At 40.6% G+C, this 21,182-nt stretch overlaps 3 protein-coding genes across 5 annotated transcripts; 2 read left to right on the forward strand and 1 right to left on the reverse strand.

The window, feature by feature from the left end:
- Nucleotides 1–4,607: 4,607 nt before the first annotated feature.
- On the reverse strand, nucleotides 4,608–9,905 carry arf6a (ADP-ribosylation factor 6a). 2 transcript variants are annotated; one of them, XM_044170303.1, is made up of 3 exons: nucleotides 9,588–9,905; nucleotides 7,061–7,278; nucleotides 4,608–6,929 (listed from the first exon to the last, which is right to left on the reverse strand). In XM_044170303.1, exon 3 carries the CDS (start codon nucleotides 6,224–6,226, stop codon nucleotides 5,699–5,701), a length of 528 nt encoding a protein of 175 aa, XP_044026238.1. In that variant the 5' UTR covers nucleotides 6,227–6,929; nucleotides 7,061–7,278; nucleotides 9,588–9,905; the 3' UTR covers nucleotides 4,608–5,698. The 2 variants fall into 2 exon arrangements, with proteins under 2 accessions (XP_044026238.1, XP_044026239.1); XM_044170304.1 differs by having other exon boundaries at nucleotides 7,065–7,278; nucleotides 9,588–9,889.
- Nucleotides 9,906–9,945: 40 nt separating this feature from the next.
- Nucleotides 9,946–18,466, forward strand: prpf39 (PRP39 pre-mRNA processing factor 39 homolog (yeast)). Of its 2 annotated transcripts, none has more exons than XM_044170300.1 (15): nucleotides 9,946–10,110; nucleotides 11,417–11,854; nucleotides 12,485–12,678; nucleotides 12,867–12,992; nucleotides 13,613–13,731; nucleotides 13,945–14,112; nucleotides 14,341–14,521; nucleotides 14,965–15,072; nucleotides 15,190–15,354; nucleotides 15,793–15,919; nucleotides 16,124–16,392; nucleotides 16,840–17,024; nucleotides 17,129–17,212; nucleotides 17,502–17,616; nucleotides 17,812–18,466. In XM_044170300.1, the coding sequence occupies exons 1-15, from the start codon at nucleotides 10,098–10,100 to the stop codon at nucleotides 17,899–17,901; spliced, it is 2,382 nt and encodes a 793-aa protein (XP_044026235.1). In that variant the 5' UTR covers nucleotides 9,946–10,097; the 3' UTR covers nucleotides 17,902–18,466. The 2 variants fall into 2 exon arrangements, with proteins under 2 accessions (XP_044026235.1, XP_044026236.1); XM_044170301.1 differs by having other exon boundaries at nucleotides 17,129–17,203.
- A 577-nt stretch (nucleotides 18,467–19,043) lies between these two features.
- faua (FAU ubiquitin like and ribosomal protein S30 fusion a) lies at nucleotides 19,044–20,897 on the forward strand. The gene is made up of 5 exons (XM_044170305.1): nucleotides 19,044–19,121; nucleotides 19,589–19,670; nucleotides 19,833–19,977; nucleotides 20,431–20,486; nucleotides 20,666–20,897. Exons 2-5 carry the CDS (start codon nucleotides 19,596–19,598, stop codon nucleotides 20,789–20,791), a joined length of 402 nt encoding a protein of 133 aa, XP_044026240.1. The 5' UTR covers nucleotides 19,044–19,121; nucleotides 19,589–19,595; the 3' UTR covers nucleotides 20,792–20,897.
- Nucleotides 20,898–21,182: the final 285 nt, after the last annotated feature.

Consider the following 21,182-nt stretch of genomic DNA (forward strand, 5'->3'; position numbering starts at 1 on the left):
CCGAGGCGGAGGGAAATGCAATGCGCGACAGATTCTGAGGAGCTTACAACTGCCTGGAAGCTGAATATCACTCTGCATGCTGCTTTTATGAGACTGTTTAAACGGGCCCCAAGACAACTGAGACACTGAGACTTTCTGAGCTGTAGCTACGGCTCATCCAGCCAGTCCTAAAGTCCCTTTGTGTGTGTCAATAGTGGATGTTGTTGGACAGGAAATGCCTAAGAAGACAACTGCATTCAATCAAGAGACAGTGGTTCTGAAAAAGATGGAAAACAAAAGCAATCCATGGGTGAATCTTACACTTGATGATTTGAACAAGAAGTGGTTAGATAAAGATTGGGCAGAGGGGTGTGTTTGAGGAGCACAAGATTGTTTTTGGTCCTCTTGCCCATGGCAACTGGAGGATGCACTGTTCTGGGTTAGAAAACCCCCAGAGGTATTGGAGGCTGATGGTGGTAAGAGCAGGGTTGTGACAGCTAAGCAAATGGCTGTAACATAAATTATAAAAGTGTCCATGCTCTAAACATCAGGTTTGCAGGTGATGAGCACTGACAAGTTTGAGTATGCATTGAAGGTTTTCAATTAACTATTTAATGGACACTTTTCTTATGAATTTCCAATTTGACACGTCATGGCTGCAGTCTTTGTGTAATTTACATGCTTTTCCCAAAACAGATTAGTTTCATGCCAACAGTTACTGATAAACACAAAGCTTCTAAGTACTTCAGATTATGATAGCTTCTCCAATTAATCTCGTTTAAAGGAAAAGTTCAACATTTTTAGAAAAACGCTTAGTCACATTTTGGCGAAAAGTAAGACGAGAAGATCAATACCACTCTCATGTCTGTCTGTTGAATATGAAGATACAGCCAGTAGTCATTAGCTTAGCTTAGCACAAAGACTGGAAACATCGGGAAACAGCTAGCCTAGCTCTGTCCAAAGGTAACAAAATCCACCAACCAGCACCTCTAAAGCTCACTAATTAACATGTCATATCTATATATAATAATAATAATAATATATGATATAATAATAATAATAATAATAATAATAATAATAATAATAATAAATATATATATATATACAGACACAACATTAACATTTTATATCTCGTTTAGTTACTTCGTACAAAAACCAAAGTGTAAAGCTGACAATTCGCCGTTTATAAAGGGGGTTATGTACCGGATGATTTTGGTCAGGAGACACCAGGAAGTTATTGTTCCCAGCCAATAAATAGTCACATAACCCCCAATAAAACAGCACATTGTCATTTTTACTCAGTTTTTGTGCGAATTAAACAAATATGATATAACGTGTTAACATTTTGAACAGAGCCGTGGCTAGCTGTTTCCAGTCGTTGCGCTACCTAAGATAACCGGCTGCTCGCTGTCGATTCACATTTAATGAACAGATTTGAGATCTTTTCCTCTCCACAAGGAAGTGAATAAGTGTATTTCCCAAAATGTCAAACTCTACATTTAATCTTAAACAATTAGATAGTAAATATATTGGCAAGTATTCCAACACAACATTCATAACTGTAAAAGATAACTGTAATTAACATACAGCTAAGCTTCATTGCAGGTGGTCCATGCACTGCAATTATGTTTTACAACTTCTGTATCCCGTCACTTTTTTGTTGTTGTTGCTGTACATATCTACACCAGCCAATAAAACTAACAGTTGAACACATACACACATTTGTACAAACACGATGAGAAAAAGCTTGAGGCTGAAACTCTGTCTGGCTGCTTCACTTGGCCTCTGACTCTTTAAGTAAAGTGAGCATGCCATCTCTAAACTCCCCAGCTCTATGGAAACAACTGTGGGTAGAGACAGACAGCGACTGCCTGAGGTGTGAGAAAAGCAACAATGAAAAGTGTGTCTATTCAACTATAACTACTAGATCTCACTATATGAGTGTTAGGTCTGCGTGTCTGTCTGTATGTAAGCTGTAGGTAAACATTTACAGTGGCATGACATACATCAGCACCAGGCAAACAGGTGAATATTTACTAGAAAGCACGTTAGAAATCACATTTCATCAAATATGAATTCATGAGCAATGGACTCCTTTATGTTGAAATGTACATTGTCTGCATGCGACGGTTTCCTGGTTTGCTGAATGACGAACTGAAGTGAGATTAAAATCAAAGAGGAACGCCTGAGTAAACAAATGACAGAGGAACTGCCAATGAGCTCCATTTTAAAGTATTGTATGAAACCTCCCCCTTCAAAAAAAAGGCGTACAATAGTCCAGTCCACCCCCACCCAGCAACATACAATGGCAGCGCTCGGTTCAGCTGAACCTGAACGCGAAGGAAAACGAAGCAGGTCTGCTCAGGCTTTCATTCAAATCCAATGCTTCCGTGGCTGCTTTCACTGGGAGACCGGTTGCAGGAAACACATTTCAAGTGAATCACATCCTGCTGTGACTGTTGATTATGATGATGATGATGATGATGAGGAACTGAAAGAGTGTCTCGTTGTATCAATGAGGTTGCAGGGTAATTGTGTAAATTTTGACAACCCTAACCACAACTTCAGAACAGGATGAGTGTCTGCAACTTCTATGCTAGCAGCGTCTCTCTGAGGCAGGTTTTTCTCGACAGAAATACAGTTCATAGACTCTACCTGCTTAAGTAAGAGCGACAATACAAACCCTTAAATCGTGTCCTTTTAACTGAGGGCCACAGGTGAGCCTGACAGCATTTGACACCAGCGAGTGTGTGCAGTGCATCTGCTGCTGAGTGCAGTGACAGCTGTACAAAAGACCTCTGACATGTGCAGCATGATTCACTGGCTCAGCGCTGATGCAACATCAGGAGCTGGTTCAAACTGCTCTCCCTTTCCACATTTCCTCTCCTGAGAAAAGAAAAAGGCGTTTTGTAAATTTCACTTTGGAATTTCCACATCCCCATTGGAAGTCATGACTGGACAATCATAAGCAAAAAAAGATCATACTTGACACTGCAGAGGCACTGCCCTCAACTGTTCAAATAAAGTGTTTTCATTACAATAGCACGCTTCCTCTAAGTGGTGCTTCTAATTCCAATTATTATTTTTTTTTTACTGGAAAGCGACCGCAGTTTCAGGAGAGATAATCGGTTGTAGCATTTGTTTGTCTATCTCGGTTTCACTGCCTGTCCCAGTCCTGTCTGCCTGCTTTCAACACAGCAACAGGTCAAACTTCAAATCACTAGCCACAGAACAAACACCACGTGAGCAAATAGAGCAAATACAGAGAGCAAGCATTCCTGCACAGGAATTCCTGGACAGCGACTCCCCTGAACATTGCTATAGTAGCATATTAGGAAAAAAATGGAATACCTTCAAAATGTAACCTTTTCAGGATATTGGAGAGTGATTATTGGGCTACTGCTGTTTAGCACACACAGAAACAGAAACCTGCACTGGAATTCATATTTTACCTGTCTGTGTTTATCTTTACAGTTCAACCTGACACTTACTGTTGCTGATTTTGCTCACCGACAGGCTCCTAAACCACCAATTTCCATGACAACCATTTTCTTCTTTCAAGCGTTTCCTGACTTCATGCAGTGATGTCACTACCCACAATTCACACCCGCCTCTTTCGATGCAAGTAGAGGGGAAGCTGACCTTAGACACGCAGTTATTTCCCTTCTTCTTATGGCTTGGACACACATGAAACTCTGAGCAGCCATATAAAGTAAGGGAGTAAAAAAAAAAAAAAAAAAAGAATGGCTTCGAAACTGTGGCCTGATCTCAAGTCTGTGCCTTATGGCGACTCACACACCCAGGGCAAAACGCCAGGCTGGCAGAGACCTTTTGTGTGGCCGTCACCTTAACCTCAGCAGTTACACAAGCATGAAGTAAGACGCTGCTCTCATTAAGAAATTCACTCTGCTTATGAACAAATTCTCACGATTTTTATCATGATGACAATATAAATCTTGTAAGAAATGTGTAATTTCCTGCTTATGAAAGTTCACTAAACCCTTGTTTAAATAGACAAATGTGACGTTTCAATAAAGTACTGAGTTTCCTGATTCTTCTGTACCCTCTTTAAAAGTTTAGGCTTGTTGACTTTTACTCTTCCATGGTTCAACTCCAACTCCACATTACCTCTTTAATTTGCTTCCTTTGTTTGAAAATGTCAGAAGCCATTTGTGCCGTCAGCTCCCTGACGGACAAAGTGATACTATAGCAAAGCACGGTTTACCTGACAATCACTACTCTGAAACTAGAGATCTCATCATTTATTCACAGCCAATGACTCACACATGCAAGTGCAGAAAGAAAGGAAACAGGCCGAGGCACACTTCACTTCACAGTTCATTCTGACTAGTCCTTCTCTCAACCATGCGAACACCCTTAACTCTCACTTCCTCTTTTATGAGCTCAACTTTTTCAGAAGTGAAATATCACTTTTTCCCCTAGTTTTTTAACGATCGCAGCTGCTTATTGAAAAGGCGTCACTTCCGTACTGATATGGATATATTTTTTTTATTATTTCATCAGCATAGCAACAAAAAAAAACAGGGGGGGGGGGGGCAAAAATAAAACAGAGCAGTATCTATGAACTATTAACAGAACGTTGGTGTGTGTCTGCAGGACCTTCAGTGTACAGGCGAATGACGATGAGTAAAAAAAGGAAAAGAAGAGGAGGGTTGCAGTCACTGAAGCACCTACACTGGGGGTGGTGGGGGGTTGGGAACAGGCACCTGCTAGGGTCCAAAAGTCAGTCACAGAAAACCAAAATGTGCACAGCCAGCTAGTTGGTAATAACCCCCCCCCCAAAAGTGCAAACTCAGCAGTTGAGCATACCGTCTTGATTTTGGGGCACCTGTAACCTGGGTTCCTCCTAAGGCAGCTCAAACTACAAATACCCAACAGTAATGGAAGCTCTGGGAGAAACAGAAGAGGCAGTAATAAGACTGGTGGTAATGGTTTCAGACACTGAAACAACAAAAGTATATATCCATATCACAGTGTGTGTGTGAATATCCAGCGTCCACGTAATGTCTTTCAAACAAACCCCCACAGTAGACATGATGGATGCAATCATTGCACAGGATCACACATTTCCTCAGTCATCCCAGTACAATCAATTATGAAAACAGTTGGGTTTTTTTTCGAGGTCCTAACATATCCGTAATACACATTCTTACAAATTAGACAGACAGTTTGAGCCATGAAAGTGATATGCTGATGGTAGGCAATGGTTTCTGGACTTTCCCATCCTTTGGATATGTCGCTGGGTCATGAGAATACTGAATGAGAGCCAAGCAGGGGCAAAACTAAAAGACTAAAAGTGTGTGTCTCAAAGTCCCCTAAAAGAAATGATACCAAAAAAAAAAAAGGAGGAAAACAAAAGAACTTGCACCAAGAGCTCAAAAGTAAGCTTATTGTATATTTAAACAGCACTGATTATACAGAATGTGAACCAAAGCGAACTACCAAAAAGCAAAAGAAAGAAAGAAAGCCAAAAAAACAATTGTCTCTTGTTTAAATGAAATCTGGGGTTATAGTGAAGTCATCATTATCAAAAAGAAAAATAAAACAAAATATAATTGCTACTCTCTTGTATACATACTCAGCAGAGAGATCATGGTATTAATTTCTTCAGATTGCATTTTTTTTTAACTCATGTTTTCATTCTCAGCTACTTTTTTTTTTTTGCCTCCAAGTGTCCAGGCTGGTGAAGGGAGAACCATTAAGATTTGTAATTTGAGGTAAGCCAGGTCAGGCCCTCGTATAGTCCATCCCCTGTTGTCGCACACGAGGGCTGAACGTACCAATTCCTATCTCTGATCCGGGTCAGGCCTAGCTTCTCCTGGATCTCGTGGGGTTTCATGGCATCTGGGAGGTCTTGTTTGTTGGCGAAGATCAGGATGATGGTGTCCTTCATCTCCCGGTCATTGATGATTCGGTGGAGCTCCTGCCTCGCCTCGTCGATCCTGTCCCTGTCGGCACAGTCCACCACGAAAATGAGGCCCTGGGTGCCAGTGTAGTAATGTCTCCAAAGTGGCCTGATCTTGTCCTGGCCCCCCACATCCCACACGTTGAACTTCACATTCTTATAGGTGACAGTCTCCACGTTGAATCCAACAGTGGGGATGGTGGTGACTGACTGTCCCAGCTTCAGCTTGTACAAGATGGTAGTTTTACCAGCAGCATCAAGTCCAAGCATCAATATTCTCATCTCCTTGTTTCCAAAGATCTTTGAGAGCATTTTCCCCATCTTGTTTGCTGTGCATAAATACTTTGTTAGGAGAGAAAAAAAGAGACTTCTCTAATGAGAGAAAGAAGTTGTTTTCAATACAACTGAGAAGTTACAGTTTCAGTGTGTGCCGAGAGCCCTCCACGTGATGGCAGCGGTGGGCTGACACAAGTGTCAGTGTTCAAAAGGCGGTGACTTTCAAGTTTGTACAGTTGGATAACACACCACTACAATTAGCTGGACTATGATAATCTGACCTGAGCTTTGAGCATTCAGTGGGAGCAGTATGTATGGAGCCCTCGCAGAATTGGGTGTGGATATATTGTCATGATCCACTGCCCTCCGATGTAAGAAGACAAAATGACATCCCCTTGTTTCAAACTAGCCGTTGAGCACAGACTTCTTTCAAAATCCACATTTCAAGTCTTTTTTCTCCTTCAAAAATGCTGTTACTCTGAGCTGGACTTGATACAGGAAAAAAAAAAAAGAGCCTAGCCTCGTATATAAATCAGGCCCAGTCCAAGCCGGGGTTCCCACTTCCTCCTTGGCTGCCGACTGTCCACACTTGCCCTTAGCCAATCCCAGTCGATGAATTTTCAAAGCACGGCGTTTATCTCATTAAAACACACCAAAATATGAGCTCTCCGGTCCGTTTCTGCATCGGGACATCCAGAGCAAGAGCGCTCAAAAGGTCATTGATTCATCCGACTTTCTTCTCTTCCCCCTGTGACACAAGAGCGGTCCAGAGAAGGGAGGGGTGTTAGTACAGAGGACAACTTTGGATCCGAAAAATTATTCTCTCTGCGGATAGAAAAGCAAAACAAAACCAAAGAACATAGAGAGCGGGATAAATACCTACGTCTGCGGCTATCATCCCCCAGTCCCCGGGCCGTTTCTCCCCGCTCTTGCCGCTCTCCGTCTCTCTTCCTCCCTCTTTCTCTCCAGCCGTTCAGTCACAGCGGCGGCGGTGCTGTGTTACCGGAAAAGGTGCGGACCCAGATCAACCGCCACTTCCTCTACACAGCTCTCACACACTGGTGCTGCGTTCAGGGGCTCCGCATGAGCTCCGACATCTGACAATGTAAAAAACATCCGACTATGAAGGCATTGCATAGGAGCCTGAAGTGATTTTTAATGACTTTCCCCCACACATTTGTGTTCTTATATCATATTATTTGTACCATAATATGCATAGTGATTATGGTACATTATAATATAATAACCATGTTTTAATAATAATCATATTTATTTATTAGCCTACTATATTTTTTACTTGATTTATTTTAAAGGTCACTGCGCTTTGGATTATGACCTGTATGTTCTGTACAGATGCAATGCTTGTATGTTGGTGTTGATTAATAAAAAAAAAAACTTTAAGCTCCTGAAAATGTATTTTCTCAATCAGCTTTTTATGAGTGATGGTATCCTACATGAACACACTATTTTCTAATAGCAAGTTAGAGCAGTTTTGGTTATTTCACGTTTGAGATTTCTTTATTTCTTTTTTTCTGTGCTCTACTCACTGATTAAACGTGGATGGGACTCAGAGAGAAAAATGTGATGTGACATCACATAGGCCTACTTCTGTGCACCAATCAGGATTTAGCAATATTTGAATCAAAGTCTGATAACAGTTGCTGGGTTGTTTAGTCACTGTCAACTGTGACAAACCACATTCAAACAGTCCTGATGAAGCAGATTAGCTGAGTTTTTGAGTGTTAAAGATATATATATATATATATATATATATATATATATATATATATATATATATATATATATATATATATATTTTTAACTTTCAGATTCAAGGCCAAGTGTTCAGGGGCTTTAGTACCAAGTTGAAGCAGTGTTGCACTGCCCCTTCTGGTTGAAAGTTTCAAGTCTGTTGCACCTCTGACCACACCAATGTCGTGATGTCATGGTGCACTAACTCGCCCTGGAGTACACTTCTGCATCATTGCAGCGAGGTGAGAAGTTAAACTGCAGCATAAACAAAATTTTAGCTGCTGTTAAGTTGCTATTTGAAGATGTTAAACTTGTGCCACCTAAAAATTAAATGAGGTCCAACCCACAGGGCATCAGCAGGAATACTAACTGGGCTGACCCCGCACATGAATTTCACCAAGTCATGACAGCTGGCTTTTGATTGAATTATTAATTAATGATTTAAGACATTTAAGACAGAAATAATTATTAGTTGGCAAAAGTATTAATTTATTTTACTTTGACTTTATTAATTCATAATTTATATGCAAATTATTTAATCGATATACAATACTTTTTTTAAAATTGTGTTCATTAATTTATATTAATTGAACACTGTAAACGTCTAAAGTCAAGGCTCCATACAAACCACTATGGGCATGGGAAACAAATGCACCCTTCTCTCAAATTGTAAGACTTCCGACTGTACGCAAAGGCACCATACGCCATTTCGCATGCGCGCTTCAAAAAAACTGCAGACCGGTCCATTAGCTAGTGTTAACGCCATTTGAGCTTTCATTATGTATTTAATCGTCTCTAATATTACGTCTGCCACAAGAATTACACACAGGCCTGTAGACATGAATCAGATCTAAGGATTTAGCAGGCCTAATGAGCTCAAGAGGGGGTTTACGGCAGGGTCTTTCCAACATGTCTTATCTTTCATTCAAAACGGTTCCCGTATGATTAGTCTGTGACGTGGAGGTTGTGAGTGAGTAGGGCGGGTGCAACTACAGTGTTTCACATTGTCGAAAGCAGCCTATTACTTGACACCTGCGTATTAAAACTGACTAAAGACACAATTAACATAATGTAGCCTGTGATTACTGAAGTATGTCACGTAGGGGTAGGATATTATGGGAGCAATTACTGAAATCATGAAATATTGATCTTAGTGATCCTCATAAGCTTCAATGTACAAAGTAGTCCTACATTTGAAATCTTAGGCTACAGTAGGCTAATACATTTAAAGCTTGAGAAGTTGCAGTTCCTTTGAATGTCTTTGTCCATTTTGTAGTGCACTACCATTTTAAAACTGGTTTTCTTTTCTCTGATTTTTTGATAGGATAAATTATTACTATTGCCATTATAAATATTATTATTATTATTACAATTATGACTAAGATAATGTAACTATCTTAATAAACTATGGACGGTCAAAATGTTACAAAAAACATACATCTTAGGCATTTCTGTACTACAAATCTTGTTATTCATCGGCTGACATATTTGCCAAAACCTATATATCTGCGATTTATCGATCTAACTGCAATATAAACAACTGTAAAACTACAGGCAGATTATGTCAAAGTCTACATCACTGAAATATAAAATATCGAGAATATCACCTTGGTTTGAGTAGAAAAATATGCTACTCATCACTGTAAAAACTCACCACTATTATAATTTCAGGTCGGTGTAATTTCCATGTGGACGATGTAAAATTCTGTTATCCAGTGCAGGTTTATGTAGTCTTGATCTTTATGAGCTACTTAGAACATGAAAAAAGTAGCCTGTATATATACTTAGATATTTTAGACGTGTAACGCCCAGTCTACAAATCCCTTGCAAGTTCCCAAATGTAACTGCTATATAATAGGCTGAATGATTTAACCTCTCTTATTGTTTAGTTAACCAAGTATATATCCCTTCCTTTAGTTTTCCTGCATCCAAAGTCTTGTGACCTTGCACGTTGTATAAAGTGTATCGAAATTGAATGACCAAAATTGGAAAAGGTTTCGCAATATCACACAGACGGGCGGGAGCTACACTGAGCATGCGCATACTCTCTCGGTTCTTCCCCCAAGTTAAGAATGGTGGTCGAAGAGCGCCGCGCCGAGCCGTTGTAGGTTAGACAAGTGACTTCGAAAGCTGCACACAACTTCACAAGGTTGAACAAAATTTAATGGAAGATACTGGTAAGATCCCAAAACTCGTAACTTTGTAATGTGGCAACTCAACAGCCAGCTAACGCTAGCTACTAGTGCTACCTAGTGAAATTGCCAACGTTAGCCGGCTAGCTAACGTGGAGAAGCCTCCGGTGCAGACTATTAACTGGAGATGGAGGCAAATGCTTAGCACGTTGTAGTCGTTCTAGTTAGCATAAAGTGAACGAGATTATAATCGCTGTTGAGTAAACTTTGTTGTTATCACAACATGTGGACCCGGTAAGATGGAAATTGTAACTAACTAAATGTTCGTAATTGAGTTCACGGTCAACGTTACTAAACGAGGGCTAATGTGAGGCTAACGTCAACCTCTGGTCACTTTAGTTCTGTGATACTTATCAGGAAATAGACAGGAGCCAAGGCCCAACTTCTGGTTGAACTTTGACTATGCTACCTGGTGCAACATGTTCTCAAACAGCAAACAAGGCTAAAGCTAACATTAATCGATTTTGACGGAACACGTAACTTAGCGTTAGTAAACCTTTGCCAATAATGTTAAGTTAAAGAGCCACGCGTAGTGTTGTTTAACTAAGAAACCGATCACGTGGATACATTATTTTTAGTAGCTAACGGAAGGGTTTAAGCTAAAGCTGGCATCCGTTTTAATGTAAGAACAAGGAAGTGTCCTCAAGCACCAGCTGCTGCTTTTACCCGGGTGACCTTATTTTGGTGTAAAGGTAGTTAACTTTAAGCTAACGTTTGAACATGTCAATATGCAACTACAAATATGGTACATGTCGCGTCAGAATTATTAACGTACCACTTTGATTAAGTAATGAACTGGGAAGTTGTGAAATCTATAGTTGCCGAGAAAGTAAAACATGCTATCGAACAAGTTCTGGAAAATTCTGTGGGATCTGTAGGATAGGCACTTTGAGGCTATCTATCTTCTCAATGGTGCATTAAGACTAAGTTGTACATTTTGGCTCATTGAGTGCTCATTTAAAACTACCTGTACACCTGAATATTAATTTGTGTACAATCCCTATTGTAACTAATTAACGTTTCTTATCTGCTTAATAGGAGTGCCATGTTCCCTACTTAAATTCTACTAGACCTTTAGTGGTAATTAGGTTATTCAATTAACTTCAATATATGGCAAAGAAAATAAAAAATCCTCACATTTGAGAACCCAAAACCAGAGAATATTTGTTATTTTTGCTTTTAAAAATGTCTGAAACAATTAATCAGTTTTTAAAATAGTTGCCTATTAATTTTTTTTATCGATCTACTAATTGTTGCAGCTCCAGTGATAATCCAACCTGCTTTTCAACAGGCCTACATCTCTCAGACGACACCGTTACTGGAATGCTGGACACTGAGTCCCCAGCCATGGAGAGCAATGGGGATGCCTTTCTTCCTGACCTTCCTGTTCTAGGCCAAGCTGCTGACTGGTCCCCGGACCAGGTTGCTCCAGAACCACTCACCAACATCTTACCTGAGGACTCTGATGCGTCCCAGGATGCTCCGGAGCAGCAGCAGCAACCAAACCAGCAGATAAATTCCCCAGAGCTGGGATCTGTGGAGAAGGCTGTGGAGCAATTTCAGCTTGCCAGTGCTCAGCTCTTCCAAGAGGAGCAGCCACCACCTCCACCACAGCCCACAGAAGAGGCAGAACAGCTATCAGAACACAAATCAGAATCCGGGGAGTCTCAACAGGACAGCCAGGAGATGAGTGTAGAGCCAGACGCTGCTGTACAGGATGGCAGTCAAGGTAATCAAAATAGTTGTTTAGTTTTTGCTATGTATCCAATATATGTTAAGGCAAAATTGGTCTCCTTAAATGGCAGCAATAGATATCCAACTTAAGTGAAAAATTGTGAGATTTAGGATGGATCATGACTAGGGATGGGAGGATATACAATATTATCACGGATTGGGATAAAAAAAATAAACACTCAAGAAAAGTTGATCATGGTGAATTTCCATTATCGGGATAATTGTGAATATCCGCACGAGTGAGTCAAAGTAGGACAGTTTGACTCTATGCCACAATGCCAGTTTATTGATATTAAAGGATAATTCCTGTATTTCTTCAGTCGGATAATTATATATGCTGATGCAATTGATGAAATCGTAGTCTGCCTCATGAAGTGAAAAATAGAGCCTGATTTTAAAAAATAAATAAATCCAGGAATTATCATGTAAGAAAGAATAGACTCACACAATGTTGCAATTTTCTTTTTATTTATCCTTTTATTTATGTAGGGGGATTATTTAAGATTGTTTTTATTTACAAAATGTCACCTTTGGCCTTATATTAGTAATTAAACAAATTTAGGACCATACCTTGTTTGCTCCTCCACTTAATGCCACTTCATGATTCCTTTGTTATCTTCTCCAGATGGGACCGAGGCCACACAGGTGACAGAGGATGGCATGGAGCTGGAAGAGCCATCCAAAGAGACAACACAAGAATCGACTGTTCTTACGGAGCCACAGGAGCCCAGTGAGTTTGAAAAACTCTTTAAAGGGTGTGAGGAGAACCCAGAAGACTTCAATGGTTGGGTGTACCTGCTGCAGTATGTGGAGCAAGAGGTAAGAGAAGACATGCAGATTATCCAGATATATGCAGACATGTTCGGTTTGTATATTACTAAAATTGAACAGGAGGTCCAACTTTTATTTTTTACATAATCATATCATTGAAATTCAGGATAACCAAATTATTATACTGAAAGGCAAATAGTAACATATTGAATATGTTTGCTGTTACCTCTTTGCAGAATGACCTTACAGCTGTGAGAAAGGCATTTGATGTATTCTTCCTACGTTATCCCTACTGCTATGGTTACTGGAAGAAGTATGCTGATATTGAGAAAAAGCATGACAACATACAGGTTGCAGAAGAGGTAAATATAAACATCTTCTGGACATACATACACTTATTGCTTTCTTATCTTTGATTTTCTACCTTTTTTACTATATGTGCTGTTCTGTCTAATCAAATATTTTGGCTGATCAACAGCTGGACTTGTCTGGCATTGTCCCTATTATGTATCCCAGGATTATATTAGTACACTGACTCAAGACCATGTAGTTGTGCCTAAGTCTTGGTCCTTTAGAGACTGCATACTGCAACTGTTTAAGGCATTAACAGTGGGGTATGCGATTCTGGAGAAATCCAATACCATGACAAATACCATCATATAGAACAAACAACGACACAGCAAGTAATGTAACTGACGTTAGCTGGAATAGTGTTGTGTTCCTCGATTCAAGCCACTTTATTTCCCATTTACAGAGCCAGGGCTGTGTACAAACACCAGATTTTTTTTTTTTCAGCACACACAGAACGGACAGCTAGCATACCGTGTAGAGATATTCGCTGAATTTGACAAAAAGACGTGTATTGGATTAGAATCGCATACCCCACCTTTTAAGGAAGAGAGGCGCTTTTATGCCTCTTTTATGGATGCAGTAAAATTGTTCCAGCCATTAACAGGCTTGTTTGTGTTTGGTCTCTCCCAAGGTGTACAGAAGAGGCTTGCAGGCCATCCCTCTCAGTGTGGACCTGTGGCTGCACTACTTGACCTACATCAAAGAGAACTCAGACCCTAGTGACCCAGAGACTGAGGGACGCATTCGAGCGTTAGTGAAAGACTCTTACTTTATAGCATTTTTTTGTTTTGTTTTAAAACTGTATACAGCAAAAACTGCGTACCTATTTTTCTATGTAAAATATTGAATTTAACCACGTATTTCATAGTGCATGCTGTGTCATCTTTGAACACTGGCGGGCTAATGAGACAACAAATAGTTGCACAAGATTCATGATCTTTCCTTTTGATTTTCTACCATTAGTGCCTATGAACATGCAGTGCTTGCGGCAGGAACAGACTTTCGCTCAGACCGTCTGTGGGAGGCCTTCGTCAACTGGGAGACAGAGCAGGAGAAGCTGGCTAACGTCACCGCCATCTATGACCGCATCTTGGGCATCCCAACCCAGCTGTATTCCCAGCACTTCCAGAGGTAGGGGGCGGGGGGACAGAAAAAAAAAAATGTCTTTTTCAATGTAAAGCAAATGTAGCATTGACCAGAATAGACCCCTCTCTTCATAGCACTCAGCTCCAACACAAACAGAGGCTTCCCCCCCCATTTTTTTAAGCCATTTCGACTAAAATAACAGCTGCATGTAACACCATTTGAAATCTTTCTTTGGGTTGAATTTTTTTTTTTAACCAGTTTTTAATCTTTCAGGTTCAAAGATCATGTGCAGAACAACAACCCCAAACACTTCTTGTCAGAAGAGGAGTTTGTTCAGCTGAGGCTGGAGCTCTCTAAAGCCAGCCTAGCGGCGGTGGTCGGCGAAGATGGAGAGACACATGTTGCTCAGGAGGACCTGCCACCTGGTACGGAGGATCTTGCGGACCCTGCTAAGGTATACATCCAATTGCCAATCCTGCAGGGGAGACACATTTCCAAAAGTACTGCTTTCAGGGGTTAGCAGGAGCTTGCCTGTTTTCCATGATGAGATGGAAAGAAAGCTTTGAAGGTTTGAAGAGGTGTCTTTATGTCAGCAGCCAAGCCAATGAATGCCAGGGGGGATTCAAGTTGGCATCCAGTCAGGGACTCGCCCTAAAACTAAAAGGATCAACCGTGGCCCATTGACCCCAGCACCTGCACCCAGAGGCTGATATGCAGGGTGCATACATACCTCCCCCCTCTACAGGCTTCTTGTCTCTGGCAAGCTCATGGTGATGTAAATCCTTGGCTGCAGGACTAGCAGTTTTTACATCAAGTGGAGAATGTGATCTGGTGACGCATACACAAGGGTATTGACCATGCAGGTTTTTTTTTTTTTGTGTGTGTCTCTTTATGTAGAGAGTGACAGAGATCGAGAATATGCGCCACAAGGTGATCGAGGTTCGGCAGGAAGTGTTCAACCACAATGAACATGAAGTCAGCAAGCGCTGGGCCTTTGAGGAAGGGGTATGTGTCTTTATCTTTTTTTTTTTTTTTTTTCTCCTCATAATGTTAATTGTTGGAAATGCTTTTTTTCCCTTTTCTTTGACACTGTAAAACAAACATTTATTCATGTCTTTTTAGATTAAGAGACCATACTTCCATGTCAAAGCCTTAGAGAAGACCCAGCTGAACAACTGGAAGGAGTACCTGGACTTTGAAATTGAAAATGGGACTCCGGAGCGCGTGGTTGTTCTTTTTGAACGATGCCTGATCGCTTGTGCACTCTACGAAGAGTTCTGGACCAAGGTAATGTGCCCTTTAACCTCTCTCACACTCCCGCTACCTCCCTGCACTTCCCCATCAACGATGATATCACACAACGACACAGTAAATCGTCCTGCACTCTCTTTGCGTGTAACGTTGATATGTGACTGTATCTGTTGTATTAGGGGATGGCCAGCTTGCCACACAAGATTTGACTGCAGCATTTGCCAACTACTACGTTGCATCTTCTTCGTCTCCCACTACCTTACAGAAACTTATCTAATTGGTTCCATGAAGGTGCTGATGGGTTTACACAGAAAATTTCTAAAAACGATCTTGTCAATGAAGAAATTCACTGTTTCTGTCAACTGAAATTTTAGGTTTAAAATGTGTTCTTTTGCCTTTCTCTTTCTCCTCTGTTCTTTTTCTCTGTCCTCTCCCGCATTCCTTCCAACTTGCTCTCTCTTTTTCACTCTGAAGTATGCAAAATATCTAGAGGGCTACAGCACTGACGGTGTGAGACATGTCTACAAGAAGGCGTGTACCATCCATCTGCCCAAGAAACCAGCCACCCACCTCCTGTGGGCAGCCTTTGAGGAGCAGCAAGGTGAGCGACACTCAAACCAACATGCAGATTGAACACAGTCAAATTACCAAGGAGATTATTAGAGGAAGTCTCTATGGGTATGAATAAATAACCACTTAGGGTGTAACTGCATGTGTACATAGTAATACAGACTTTTAAAAATGAATTGCATGTAATTGGCTCGAGTTTGGCCGCACTGACAGTATTCTGCTTTTCTTTGCCCAGGCAACGTAGAGGAGGCTCGTGGCATCCTGAAGTCCCTGGAGGCAACAGTCCCAGGTCTGGCCACGGTGCGCCTTCGGAGGGTCAGTCTAGAGCGTCGGCATGGGAACTTGGAGGAAGCGGAGGCCCTCTTAAGGGAGGCCATGGAGTCTGCGAAGAATGCTACTGAGACATCGTTCTATGCTGTGAAGCTGGCCAGGCAGCTGATGAAGGTGCAGAGAAGTCTGAGCAAGGCCAGGAAGGTGCTGATGGATGCTATTGAACAAGACCAGGTGAGATCCAGTTGATGACCTATTTGACAGATGCATACATAAATGGTCAACATAGAGAACTTAGTCAGCAAGCCCTTATTAAATCCCAAAATGTTGTCATTTGGACCCCAAATACTAGTAAAAGTAATTCATTTACATGCTGTATTTATTAATTTACTCACTCATGTGTGACATAGCCCTCTAAAGAGGCCAGTAAACTTAAATCTACCAGATAACAGGTCTTTAATTTGATTTTCTAAAATTTGGAGAAATATGGGCATTTATTCAGTTGGCTTTCTCCTGTAATAAATTGTGCTCAGAATGCAAAGAGAAACTGGAATCCACGTGGTTTTTAAAGATCATGAACCGCCTTAATGTATGGAATTTAAAAGTGAATTTTACCACCTTCCACTATGGTTGTATTGCAGTCGTTGTGAGATACACCCTAATATTTTTGTTGCTTTATAGACGAGTCCAAAACTCTATCTAAACCTGCTTGAGCTGGAATACAGTGGAGACGTGACGCAGAACGAGGCTGAGATCTTGGCTTGTTTCGACCGAGCCCTGAAGAGCCCGATGTCCCTTGAATCCCGCCTCCTCTTCTCCCAGCGCAAGGTCGAGTTCCTCGAGGACTTTGGCAGTGATATCAATGTGTGAGTTTTTTGTTACTTTGAGACAGTAATGAATTAAGTTTTTTATTTTTATTCCTTTTGTCATATTGGATATTGAGTAATTTTCATCTTTTTACATCTTTTAGGCTTGTGACTGCATATGAGGAACATCAGAAACTACAGAAAGAAAGCGAACCCACAAAGAGGAAAGCCGAGAATGGGTATGACAGGTGGATAATGGAACAGGGCTTGGGTCACATAAACACATTAGTTTTATTTTTATTTTTTTTAAGCAACTTTCCAAGCAGTTAAAAAAAGTGCTGTAGTTAGCTATTCATTGTATCAGTGAATGGCAAATGTGTAGTGGACTTTTGACACTAGCTGAACATAATCTAAAAAGTTGCTATTGTAGTGTGGGCACTACAGTGCACAAAACTAAACTCACAGATGTAACAAGCTTTATTTATTGGTGAACCACTTTACAAGGGATTTTACTAACTTGAAACCATTCGTCTCCAGCTCTCAGGAACCTGACGCCAAGAAACAGCGTGTGGATGATGGTTCCACAGGTGCAGAAAACGCAATGACTGACACGCAGGATAACAACTCTGCATACAACTACAACTGGTACCAGGTGGGTTTCAGTTGATGGCACTGAAAAAGATTCCCTTAGTTTCAGTTCATGTCACACCAAGCACGTATGGCTATTTACAGCATTTACTATGTGTATGTTCCTTGTAAGAACTTATTTTAATCTAAATGGGCTGACAAAATTAGACCAAAGTTAAGCTTATGCTCAACTTTTTTTTTCTCTTTCCCTCCTTTTTAGCAACAATACGGCGGTTGGGGACAAAACACCTGGGGGCAGTACAACCAATATGCACAGTATAACCAGTACTACCCCCCTCCTCCGACATGATGGACAAAATCCTGACATGAAGATGGAGACTCAGAGGAAAGCACCCTTTCTGACCTGCCTACATCTCTGAACAGGGCTACTTAACTGGGTGTCATGGAGATTTCAATCTGACCACAGAAGCTGATTTGTTCCTTCTTTCTGGTTTAAAGTGTGCTAATCAGTTTGTAGACATTAGTTGGAATATAATACACTTGGCCCTCCATGGCAGTCATGTTGATCAGTCATGTTGTTTAAAAAAAATAACATAAATTGCTACATCCATCATCTCGAACACTGGCTGCTTTTTTTGGGTTCTTTAATGCATGTTATTTGTGAAGGCAGAATTATTTTTCCCTGTGTGATAAAGGCTTCTTAATTTTTAGATCGGATTACTTAGTTTGGTCTCTTTGTTTTAAAGATTTAAACTTGCAAAGGAGGCATTCATTGATGTACCTCTGAGTCGTGTTTCTTCTTCCCAAACAGAAATTTTTTTAATATTTCCTGGTTATGTTTCCATAAAGAAAATTAAGAGTTCCTCCTTTTTTATTTTGACTTGATTTCATAATAAAGATATTGATATCCTGAAGTGTCCCTCCTTGATTTCATCATCCTTTTGATTCCTAAATGGCTCAAAGGATTATTGAAGATCTCATGAGCTATTTACAGACATTACACACATAATCCTACAATCAAGTATGTATTTATAAGTACAGAAATTATATTTTCACCATTCAGTCTCAAGTGGAAGTGACCAAAACCAAATAGTTTATGTAACAAATATAATTACATTTTGCCTGTATTAAACAGTGATTTACAGTGAAATGTAAAGAGCTGACAGCTCAATTTTTACTGCTGAGTCACGTGAAGAAGTGACTCCGTAGTTTGAAACTAATAAAATACCCATATAATCCTAGACCTGCTGAAATCACAGCTCGTTTATAATGACGTAGTTTGGCAGAAGAGTTAGTAATTGTTCCGTAACTTCAAAGGGTTATTGAGCTGTGTGCTGTTTTATTGGAACATACTGAGTTGTTGCCGATAAAACAACGTAAAAAACAATTATTGATCTTTCAATAACTATCTGCGTCACCCTGCAAACATGGACGTATTATTAGAACCTCCAAAGCGCGATGGGCGTGACTACCACGTCCGACTAGGTTTACGTAAATCCGCACATGCGCAGTATCGGCCCTAAAACAGCCCTTTCTATGCCTAGCGTTGAACGACTAGCATCAAACGAGGTAAGGCCTGTACAATTTACGTGAAAAAGCCCTGTTATGTAAACCCCTGATAGATTTTGGTATGGGAATATAGTACCTACATCATGAATTATCTGAAGTTATAGTTTATTTGAACAGTTAGGCAACATTTCATGTGTTTTTAAGCGACTTTATGAAACGCGTGCCCCATGCGGCTAGTTGAGCTAACATAGCATTAGCAAGAGACCAAGAGAAACAAGCCTATTCCAGCTCCCGGCACGTTGCTCTCCACTGGTTCTCGTCAATTTTAAACGTGCAAGTTTTGTGATAGGGTACACTCTGTTATTATGACTTTAACGTGAAAATAAACTAACAATATGTCACATGCATAACGTGGCAGGTTTGGTCGCCAGTGCTGTCACAAATAAATCCAACGCCGCAAGCTGATTTCCGCAATAGTATCATTGATAACGACTAAAGTTGCTTGGCCCTTTCGTGATTTCTTCCAGCATCAAGATGCAGCTCTTCTTGCGTGCCCAGAACACTCACACCCTTGAGGTGACCGGACAGGAGACTGTTGGACAGATCAAGGTAAAATGTCTACAAGTTGGTGAGAAATACGCCAGACCTTTGATCTTCAAAGTAGTCATAATTTGAATACAGCAATGTTTTCAGTGATCTGTGTGAACCTCAGTAATGAGTTCACGTGGAAAGGGCTTTGATTAAAAACACTTATTCTTTGGTGTCTCTCAGGCTCATGTCCAGGGTCTGGAGGGTTTCCTGGTTGAGGATCAGGTGCTGTTGCTTGCTGGTTGCCCACTGGAGGATGATGCCTCCCTGGCATCCTGTGGTGTCTCAGAGCACTGCACCCTGGAGGTAGCTGGCAGGCTGCTGGGAGGTCAGTACACAGATGCAACACATAACGGTCTTTGTAAAAATACAATTTTCAAGGAAGTAAGCAATGTAAACTTGACAGAAAGCTTATTGAATACCCTAAGTAACAACTGAAATGTTTGTTTAGCCTTGTGTCTTCAAACTAAGTTTATTTTGATCACTCATCCACCAAGCTGGCCTCCATATACTGCAGGGATAAAAGTCAAAAGCCAGTATTTCCTGTTGATTACAAGCACATGACAAATTTATTTTGTCTGGGTATACAAAGCCAACCATGATACCCAAAACACTATATTTATCATGGATGAATACACAAATATTAAAATGTTTTCCTTAGACTATGGCCCCCATGTTAGTGTTTTGAACAGTAGGTACATTATAGTGTCTGAACAATTGCAGGAGCTTTAGTTTGTCTGGGGAAATATCCCAATCAACACTTCCCTTTTCCCCTCCTCAGGTAAGGTTCACGGCTCTCTGGCCCGTGCCGGAAAAGTGAGGGGACAGACACCCAAGGTAAGGAGATTTCAAGCACCTGTATAGCACTTGTAATGTAATTGGCTTGTATATGTGTATATGAAAATGGCTTTTACATTTTATATAGTTTTGGATGAGCTAGTCATTAAGATGCATACATATAAGTACATTATGATCTTAGAGAAATAACAGATACCTCTTACTCTCGCGTTGTCCAGGTTGACAAGCAGGAGAAAAAGAAGAAGAAGACTGGCCGCGCTAAGCGTCGCATCCAGTACAACAGGCGCTTTGTGAACGTTGTGCCCACCTTCGGAAAGAAGAAGGGACCCAACGCAAACTCCTAAGAAGTGCTTCAGTGGCCAAAAGGAGAAACATGACCACCCATATGTTTTTTTTACCAGGTTAAATGTTATCCTGCTGTACAGAATAAAAAATTTGGCTTGGACAAAAGAACTGTTTTGTGTGGTGTGTCAACTAGTTGCAAGGTTTTGTGTGAAATAACAGTATTCATTTCCAAAACCGTTACCATTTAAAATTACTTTTAATCACAATTTATGGTCCCTTTGACATGGCAGAGGTTCATCAGCTTTTCTGTTTATCCTGTTTGCCTCAGTTTGATAATCAGGTGGGACTGATTTTAACTGAGTTGTACAATATAGCACTACGCATAAGTCTAAACTTAGTGCAGTAGTATAGTACAGTGGCCTGCGTTTCTAAATTGCTGTAAATGGACAA

The sequence above is a fragment of the Siniperca chuatsi genome, linkage group LG16 (assembly GCF_020085105.1).
Source record: "Siniperca chuatsi isolate FFG_IHB_CAS linkage group LG16, ASM2008510v1, whole genome shotgun sequence".
Lineage (NCBI taxonomy): Eukaryota > Metazoa > Chordata > Actinopteri > Centrarchiformes > Sinipercidae > Siniperca > Siniperca chuatsi.